Source organism: Carcharodon carcharias, chromosome 12 (assembly GCF_017639515.1).
Source record: "Carcharodon carcharias isolate sCarCar2 chromosome 12, sCarCar2.pri, whole genome shotgun sequence".
NCBI lineage: Eukaryota > Metazoa > Chordata > Chondrichthyes > Lamniformes > Lamnidae > Carcharodon > Carcharodon carcharias.
In genome coordinates, this window is record NC_054478.1 from 18,023,920 (window position 1) to 18,033,927 (window position 10,008).

The following is a 10,008-nucleotide window of genomic DNA, read 5'->3' on the forward strand; positions in this document are numbered from 1 at the left end:
ACTGTTGAAAATAAGAACAGAAAATGTTAGATACAGACAGCAAATCAGGCAGCAACCATAGTGAAAGGAAAACAGGTTAATGCTTCAGGAATAACCCTTTGTCCAAAGCCTCTTGTCAACAATTCCCAAAACCTTTAATGACGTGTTCCTTTAATGGATGGATGCATACGTACTGTTCCATGAATGACTGAATGTTACTAATAAAATCAAATGCTTCATGTAAACATGATTTTATTACAATAATAAAAAGACATTACATGATTAACAACAATGCATAATATAAGTCTTGTGTCCCCAAGGGATCAGGAAATAATTAATTATTGCTCTGGCTTGATTTTAAGCTGAGTGGTAAAGGAGTATATTTTGCTTTGTAACAAACTTTACAGTCAATCTCCTGGAACTTGATTTATTTACCAGTGCTATTAACGGAGTAAAAACATTACAAGTAGCATGATCCATGATTTTTTTTTCTATTAACTTTCTTCCCATATCCTTCTCCTCCTAAAGGTACTGCCTGCTGTCTGGGGTGTAATTCTAAAGGCACTGCCTGCTGTCTGGGGAGTAATTCTAAAGGCACTGCCTGCTGTCTGGGGAGTAATTCTAAAGGCACTGCCTGCTGTCTGGGGAGTAATTCTAAAGGCACTGCCTGCTGTCTGGGGAGTAATTCTAAAGGCACTGCCTGCTGTCTGGGGAGTAATTCTAAAGGCACTGCCTGCTGTCTGGGGAGTAATTCTAAAGGCACTGCCTGCTGTCTGGGGAGTAATTCTAAAGGCACTGCCTGCTGTCTGGGGAGTAATTCTAAAGGCACTGCCTGCTGCCTGGGGAGTAATTCTAAAGGCACTACCTGCTGTCTGGGGAGTAATTCTAAAGGCACTGCCTGCTGTCTGGGGAGTAATTCTAAAGGCACTGCCTGCTGTCTGGGGTATAACTCTTAAGGCACTGCCTGCTGTCTGGGGTATAACTCTAAAGGCACTGCCTGCTGTCTGGGGTATAACTCTAAAGGCACTGCCTGCTGTCTGGGGAGTAATTCTAAAGGCACTGCCTGCTGTCTGGGGAGTAATTCTAAAGGCACTGCCTGCTGTCTGGGGAGTAATTCTAAAGGCACTGCCTGCTGTCTGGGGAGTAATTCTAAAGGCACTGCCTGCTGTCTGGGGTATAACTCTAAAGGCACTGCCTGCCATCTGGGGTATAACTCTAAAGGTGGCAGATATTTACTCACACGGAAGCTGGTACAGCGATTGTCAACAGGCAAGTCAATCGAAAGGTACATCAGAGCTGAACCATACCCTGCCCTGACCAGATGTGCACATTTCTGAATGAGAATCAGAAATAGCCACCCTGCAACATTCCATTGTAATTTCATCTTGGAGTTTGTTTAAATATGTGGTTGTTTTAATTTGTTTTTTGCACGGTGGTTGATGCATGGTAATTTCAAGGGTCGGACACATGCTCAGCCTGCACAGGAATTGCTGTGTGATCGCCTAGCTTTGAGGGAATCACAGAATCATATTGCAGAAGAGGCCCTTCGGCCCATCGAGTCTGCATCGACATGTGAGAAACACCTGACCTACCTCCCTAATCCCATTTACCAGCACTTGGCCCACAGTCTTGAATGTTATGACGTGCCAAGTGCTCATCCAGGTATTTTTTTAAAGGATGTGAGGCAACCCGCCTCCACCACTCTCCCAGGCAGCGCATTCCAGACCGTCACCACCCTCTGGGTAAAAAAGTTTTTCCTCACATCCCCCCTAAACCTCCTGCCCCTCTCCTTGAACTTATGCCCCCTTGTGACTGACCCTTCAACTAAGGGGACAGCTGCTCCCTTTCCACCCTGTCCATGCTCCTCATAATCTTGTACACATCGATCAGGTTGCCCCTCCGTCTTCTCTGCTCCAACGAAAACAACCCAAGTCTGTTGGCACCTTGATCAATTTGGCCAATCTGGTGTCACTGAGGTCAGGTGCAGTACACTTACTGCTGCAGCACAAAGTGAACCTGGTGACCTCCTAGTCTTTTTATGGCCCAGCTATACTCACCGTTTTAACCAGCAGGGTTAACCAGCATGAGTAAAGTCCTAGGCAGCAGCATTTTACCAAGTACAGTATTACCTCTATTTTTAAGTAAATAGTACAAGAAAAATGCTCATGTGGAAAACCACATGATGGAAAACCACAGAGACAAGAAAAGCTAATCGCTTTATTAACCCCTGCTAATTTCATCTTTGGAACAAAGTTTCAAGTGTTCTAATATTCTTCACGGTCAAGTTCAGAACTGTCAATGCCAACCTCTTCATAATCTTTCTCCAAGGCTGCCAAATCATCACGAGCCTCTGAGAACTCCCCTTCCTCCATCCCCTCGCCCACATACCAATGCACAAAGGCGCGCTTGGCGTACATCAGATCAAACTTGTGATTGAGACGAGCCCAGGCTTCAGCGATGGCTGTGCTGTTACTCAGCATACACACAGCACGTAGCACCTTGGCCAGATCCCCACCAGGCACCACAGTGGGAGGCTGGTAGTTGATGCCAACTTTGAAACCAGTTGGACACCAGTCAACAAATCTAATGGAACGTTTGGTCTTGATGGCAGCAATAGCAGAGTTGACATCTTTCGGCACCACGTCACCCCGAAAGAGCATACTTACAGCCATGTACTTGCCATGGCGAGGGTCACACTTGACCATTTGGTTGGCTGGCTCAAAGCAGGCATTGGTGAGCTGAGCCACTGAGAGTTGCTCATGGTAAGCCTTCTCAGCTGAGATCACTGGAGCGTAGGCAATCAAGGGAAAGTGGATGCGTGGATACGGAACCAAATTGGTCTGGAATTCTATCAGATCAACATTCAAAGCACCTTCAAAGCGAAGGGAGCATGTAATACAGGATACAACCTGGGCAAGAAGCCGGTTCAGGTTGGTGTAGGTTGGACGCTCAATATCTAAGTTCCTGCGACAGATATCATAAAGGGCCTCATTGTCTGCTATGAAACAACAGTCGGAATGCTCAAGGGTGGTGTGGGTAGTGAGGATGGCATTGTAGGGTTCAACCACAGCTGTTGAGATCTGAGGGGCTGGATAGATGGTAAATTCAAACTTGGTTTTCTTGCCGTAGTCAACACTGAGACACTGCATCAAAAGAGAAGTGAAACCAGAACCAGTGCCTCCACCAAAGCTGTGGAACACGAGGAAACCCTGGAGTCCTGTACAATCATCAGCCTATGAAAAACAGGATATATTCTAGGTTAGCCAGTTGTATTTTTACGTTCTGAATCACAACATCAGACAATTTTAAGTGTAAAGGTAAGCATCTCGCTTAATTTCTTGTTAGATAATGTTCTTAAACAAAAAAGTAAATGTCAGGGGGAGAAGTCCATAGACAATATTTTCCATTAATTTAGAAAGGAAGCCCTCGCATTTATATAGTATTTTTCTCCACTTCAGGGCATCCCAGGTTTCCAGTCAATTAAGTATTTTTGGAGGTTGGTCATTGTTGTAATGTGGGGAACATGGCAGCCAGTTTGTGCACAGCAAACTCCCAGAAATAGCCATGAGACAAATGACCAGGTCATTTGCTTTTTTTGAAGTGATGTTTGTTTTATTCTAGATAGCCAGGCAGTGAAGGATAGAACTGGAGCCTAATCTTTACACGCTTATAAGCTTTTACTTACAGATAGACACATTACAAACATGCACCTCCAAAAACAACAACCACAATTTCAGTCTGCTCCTATACATAGGAGAACAAGTGAATCCGCAGTTCATCCCCACCACCTGAATACAATCCTTAATTAATATACAATGAACAATGTTGGCTGACAGAAAAAATTTTGTCCAGGACACTGGTCACACTTTCCCTGCTCTTCTTCAAAATAGTGCCAGGGGATCTTCAGAGCGACACTGGGGCCTCGGTTTAACAAATCACCTGAAAAGCAGCAACTCTGACAGTGCAGCGCTCCATGAGTACTGCGCTGAAGTGTCAGTGCTCAAGTTTTTGGAGTGGGGCTTGAATCCATGACCTACTGACTCAGAGGCGAGAGCACTATCACCAGCCAAGACTCTGAAAATATTTGTAACTCAGGTGTTTCTTCACTTTCCCTAAGCCTTTTGCTCAGCTGACCTCAACTGCATGACCATGAATCTCATAGACTGGTAGCTTTACCAGGCCAGGATGTCCATCAGGAATTAGCCAAGCTGAATACAATCAGTGAGAATCAGTGCATATTATTGCATTTGAATTTTAATAACAGCCAATCTATTTTCATGGATCAAATCAGTTTTCTACATTTTCATTATAGTCCCTACCTAACAGAGAAAACTAACTCTGGGGAGCTCAGGCTTACCAGCAGCTCTATTACAACTATGACTACATTCCAAATAGGCTGAAGAAAGATTGAGCCGGTTGGGCCTATACTCATTGGAGTTTAGGAGAATGAAAGGTGATGATTTTGAAAAGATTCTGAGGGGGCTGACAGTGGATGCTGAGAGGATGTTTCTCCCCATGGGGAAATCTAGAACTAGGGGAACAGTTCAAAAATAAGGGGTCTCCCATTTAAGATGGAGATAGGAGGAATTTCTTCTCTCAGAGGGTCGTTAGTGTTTGGAATTCTCTTCCACAGTGAACAGTGGAGGCTGGATCATTGAATATATTCAAAGCTGAGTTAGATTTTTGACCTATAAGGGAGACAAGGGTTGTGGGGGGGGCAGACATCAAAGTGGAGTTGAATCTACTATCAGATCAGCCATGATCTTATTGAATGGCAGAGCAGGCTCAAAGGGCTGAAATGACCTATCCTTGCTACTATTTTTTACGGTCTTATAAAAAGTATGTCATTAGCTGCAATGGCTTTGGGATGTCCTGAGGTCATGAAAAGCACTGTGGAAATGCAAGGTCCTTCGTTCTCATAACAGCCATCATGGAGTTTGATTTTTCTTTTTAGTTACCTATTCCCTGAGGTCAAAGGTGAAGACCAATCTCCAGAGTTGTAACTGATAGCAAAATCTGCAGATACCAAATCTGTCTCGTCAGCTATCTTCAGACTCATGGATGACAACCATCCTTGCTAGCGAGGGATAGCCAATAATAACTGATAGCAATAAGTTCTTTGGCAAAAAAAGGATGGTGTCATTTAGTTACTCAGTTGAACCTTTCCATAATATAATGGCAGTTCACATTCGCACTAAAAATGTTTAACAAATGTCTCCATTCTCTTGCCTCCTTTCAGGCTGCCACAAACCGCAGCCTGACTGGGAAGCCTAGGCCACCTCTGCAAAATAAACAGCCGATCAGAGTCCATGACAACATCATCCCTAAGAAACTTCTTCACCTCTGCTCTCTCTTCTCCCCTATCTAGGTATGACACAGAACTCACCTAGGGGGTTAGGGGGAAGAATACTCCATTTCAATTCATTGATTTAGTGAGGGTGAACTGGAAAGTTCGAGCCTCCACATTCCATCTAAAAATTTCTTACCAGTTTGCGTATTCTGTCCAGAGCCAGATCAACAATCTCTCTGCCGATGGTGTAGTGCCCACGGGCGTAATTGTTGGCAGCATCTTCCTTCCCTGTGATGAGCTGCTCTGGATGGAATAGTTGGCGATAGGTACCAGTACGGACCTCATCTAGAAACCAGAGTAATAAGTTTTCAGGAGCCAGTTTATCTTCTGTATGTGCTCATCAAAAAGCTAAGCTGGAAGTCCAGTGAAAATGGAAAGAAACGGAAGGTCTAACGCTGTGAGTACTGCCATCACTGCCATAAAGTACAGGACACTTACCTTCCCACTCAGCCTGATGTTCACCCACTTTTAAACTCCTGGGCCAGAACGTTTAAATGTTACTAAGCAGGACAAAAGCTTAACTTGAGGGAATTCATGTCAAGTCTGTGCAAGGTGAGAAAACGACCTTCTCCAGAACCAGTATCTTTTGATCATTTTACAGTACTTTGTACATGTGCTACATATACACAATCCTGAACACACTTTTTATAGTAAAGGCCATTTTTTAATTCAGCAAAGGGTACTGAGGGAAGTGAGAGTGAAAATTGTGAAGGCACTAGTGATAACCTTCCAGTCTTCTTAAGACACAGGGGTGGTGCCAGAGGACTGGAGAATTGCAAATGTTGCACCCTTGTTCAAAAAGGGGTGCATGGATAAAGCTGGCCACTACAGACCAGTCAGTTTGACTTCAGTGGTAGGGAAACTTCTGGAAACTATAGTTTGGGACAAAATCAACAGTCACTTACACAAGTACAGGATAATTAAGGAAAGCCAATGTGGATTCATTAAGGGAAAATCATGTTTAACTAACTTACCGGAGATTTTTGAGGTAACACTGAACCTTGATAAAGGAAATGCTGTTGATGTGGTGTATATGAAATTTCAAAAGGCATTTGAAACAGTGCCTCACATCAGGCTTGAGAGCAAAATTCTAGGTCATGGAATAAAAGGAAAAGTAGGCACATGGATAAGAAATTGGCTGACTGACAAGAAACAGAGAATAGTGATAAATGGTTGTTTTTCAGATTGGAAGAAGGTTTGTAGTGGAATTCCCCAGGGGTCAGTGTTGGGACCCTTGCTCTTCTTGATATATATTAATGACCTAGACTGTGGTGTGCAGGGCATGATTTCAAAATGTGCAGATGATATGAAGATTGGAAACATTGTCAACTGTGATGAGGATATTCTTGAACTTCAAAAGGACATAGACATATTGGTGGATTGGGCAGACAAGTGACAGATGAAGTTCAATCCAGAGAAACATGGGGTGATTCATGTTGGCAGGAAGAAAATGGAGAGACAGTATAAAATAAAGGGAGAGACTCTAAAGGAGGTGCAAGAACAGATGGACCTTAGTGTATATGTATATACGTCATTGAAGATGGCAGGGCATGTTGAGAGAGCAGTTAATAAAAGCATATAGTATTTTAGACTTCATTAATAGGGCATTGAGTACAAGAGTAAGGAAGTCACGTTGAACTTGTATAGTTAGGTTAGGCCTCATCTGGAGTACTGCGTCCAGTTCTGGGTGCCATACTTGAGGAAAACTGTGAAGGCATTGGAGAGAGCACAGAGGAGATTCACAAGAATGATTCCCGGGATGAAGAACTGTAGCTCTAAGGGTAGATTGGAGAGGTTGGGACTGTTTTCCATGGAGAAAAGAAGGCTGAGAGAGGACTTGATAGAGGTATTCAAGGTCCTGCAGGGTATGGACAAGGTAAATAGTGAGAAGCTGTTCCCACTCAAGACAGCATCAAGAAATAAAGGGCACGGATTCAAAATAATTGACAAAAGGAGTAAGAGTGATGTGAGGAAAATTTTTTTCAGAAGGCGATTGGAGTCTGGAATGAACTTCCTACGAGGGTGGTAGAGGCAGGTTCAATTGAGGTATTGAAAAGAGAATTGGATTACGATCTGAAAAGGGAGAATGTGCAAGGCTATGCGAATAAGACAGGCGAGTGGGACTAGGCAGAATGCTCCTTCAGAGAGCCAGTGCAGACTCAATGGGCCGAATGGCCTCCTTCTGCACTTTTGTGATTTTGTGATTTTATCATAGGAACATAAGAAATAGGAGGAGTAGGCCTTTCTGCCCATCGAACCTGGTCTGTCATTCAGAAATATCATGGCCTTAACAGCGCTTTTCTGCCTGTCCCCGCTCCCAACCCTTGACCTCCTTGTCAATCAAAAATCTGTCTAACTCAGCTTTGAATGTATTTAATGACCCAGCCTCCACTGCTCTCTATGGAAGAGAATTCCAAACACTAACAACCCTTCGAGAGAAGAAATTCCTCCTCATCACAGAGTTAAATGAGGGACCGCTAATCTTTAAACTGTGCCCCCTTGTTCTAAATTCCACAACAAAGGCAAACATCCTCTTAACATCTACCCAGTCAAGCCCCTTCAGAATCTTATATGTTTCAATAAGGTCACCTCTCATTCTTCTAAAATCTAATGAGTGTAGGCTCAAACTGCTCAACCTTTCCATGTAAGACAACCCCTTCATCCTAGGAATCAGCCTAATGAACCTTCTCTGAACTGCTTCCAATGTAAGGATATTCTTCCGTAAGCATGGAGGCCAAAACTGTACACAGTACTCCAGGTGTGGTCTCACCAATGTCCTGTACAGTTGTAGTAAGACTTTCCTACTTTTTACTCCATCCCCTTTGCAATAAAGTCTGAGATGTATGTAAGCTGTGACCCCAATATTTTGCTGAAGTGTTCCAATTCATTATGCCACTCAATGATTTTTAAGAAAGAAATGAAGACTTGAAATTAAAGAGGCGATGTAGAAAAGAGTTTCTAGTGACTTACCAATCACAGTTGGCTCTAAGTCAATGAACATTGCTCGAGGCACAAGTTTTCCAGCACCTGACTCACTAAAGAAGGTATTGTAGGAGTTGTCTGCAGCTCCGTAAGTCCATTGCCTGGGTATAATACCATCAGGCTGGATACCGTGTTCTAAACAGTACAGCTCCCAGCAGGCATTGCCTATCTGCACACCAGCCTGGCCAATATGGATAGAGATACATTCATGCTGTGGAACAGAAAGCACAAAACTTAGTACAAAACGGGTCAGGCTAAGACAGTAACACAAGTCGCAATAATACTGATTAGCTAAGTGAAGCTTATATTTTAAAAACATTTTGAGCCCTTAATGTAAGAAGCATACCAAGGTACTCTTCTTTTAAATTCTTTCATGGGATGTGGGCATTGCTGGCAAGGGAAGCATTTGTTGCCCATCCCTAATCGCCCTTGAATTAAATAGCCTCTTTTAGAGGCCAGTTTAGAGTCAACCACATTGCTGTGGATCTGGAGTCACATGTAGGCCAGATCATAAGTATGGCAGATTTCCTTCCCTAAAGAACATTAGTGAACCAGATGGGTCTTTACAACAATCAATGATAGTTTCATTGTCACCATTACTGAGACTACCTTTCAATTCCAGGTTTATTAATTGAATTTAAATTCCACCAGCTGCCAAGGTGGGATTTGAAGCCATGTCCCCAGGGCATTGGCCTGGGCATCTGGATCACTAGATGAGTAACATTACACCACACCAACGTCTCATTATCTCTGAAGTACACACAAATCATTTCAGGGGATTAGGCATTTGCTTGTAAAAGAGAAATATTAAAGGGTTTGCAGGATAGAATTAAACTGGGTAGCTCATATGGGGGTGCAGAGTAATACTTGGGCAGAACGGCCAGTTTCTTGGCTATAATCTTTTGATTCTGCAGTGACCCAGTTAAAATGACTGATGTTGGAGCAGCCTGGTAATGTTTTCAATTCAGTAGTTATCGATTTCTATGGTACAAATGATTTTCTTTGCCAAGTTGGCTGCTGGGACACGAGTACAAGTGCACACTCCAATTCATTATTACTGATATTAGCTTTAGATTCCAGACTTTATTAATTGAATTCAAATTCCACTAGTTACCATGATGAGATTTAAACCTATGTCCCCAGGGCATTAGGCTGGGCCTCCAGATTACTAGTCCAGTGACATTAGCACTATGCCACCATCTCCCACTTCACAATTAGGAATAAGGAAGGTGGATAGCAAGCCAGGGAGAGGGAGATTTGGATGGGCCAAGATCTTTATCAAAGGGACAGGGTTTCAGGAGATTTTTAAAGGAATGGAGGTGAAGGGGTTTAGTGGGAGAGCGCCAAAGAGCAGGACCCAGGTGGCTAAAAACTCTCCCACAAATGGTGACGGGCAGAAGGGAGGTGTTTTAATGCTGAGATGGAATAAGTAATTTATAAAATGGGATATGCAACTAAGCCTACATGATAAAATCAAGCAGAAAATTCCACAAAGCAATAAAGAAATTCTCTTCTGATCCAAAGAAACAGGGAAGGGCTTCAATATGGATGATATCAGCTGCCTGCCTGCCCTCAATAATTCTTAACTCCCTTGTCAATCAAAAATCTGTCTAACTCAGCGGTGACTATACTCAATGATCCAGTCTCCACTGCTTGCTGGGGAAGAGAATTCCAAACACTAACAATCTTCAGAGAAG

General features: G+C 43.2%; 1 protein-coding gene across 1 annotated transcript; it reads right to left on the reverse strand.

The window, feature by feature from the left end:
- Nucleotides 1-2,112: 2,112 nt before the first annotated feature.
- On the reverse strand, nucleotides 2,113-8,630 carry LOC121285074 (tubulin alpha-3 chain-like). Its single transcript, XM_041201196.1, has 3 exons — nucleotides 8,300-8,630; nucleotides 5,466-5,614; nucleotides 2,113-3,212 (listed from the first exon to the last, which is right to left on the reverse strand). The coding sequence occupies exons 1-3, from the start codon at nucleotides 8,628-8,630 to the stop codon at nucleotides 2,244-2,246; spliced, it is 1,449 nt and encodes a 482-aa protein (XP_041057130.1). The 3' UTR covers nucleotides 2,113-2,243.
- Between the last annotated feature and the right edge of the window lie 1,378 nt (nucleotides 8,631-10,008).

Coding starts and splice junctions, on each gene's coding strand:
- LOC121285074 (XM_041201196.1), bottom strand. CDS start 8,630: ATGTTTTTAAAATATAAGCTTCACTTAGCTAATCAGTATTATTGCGAC. Junction 5,615..8,299: donor CTTAGAGCCAACTGTGATTG/GTAAGTCACTAG, acceptor TCTGGTTTCTAG/ATGAGGTCCGTACTGGTACC. Junction 3,213..5,465: donor TGGACAGAATACGCAAACTG/GTAAGAAATTTT, acceptor TGTTTTTCATAG/GCTGATGATTGTACAGGACT.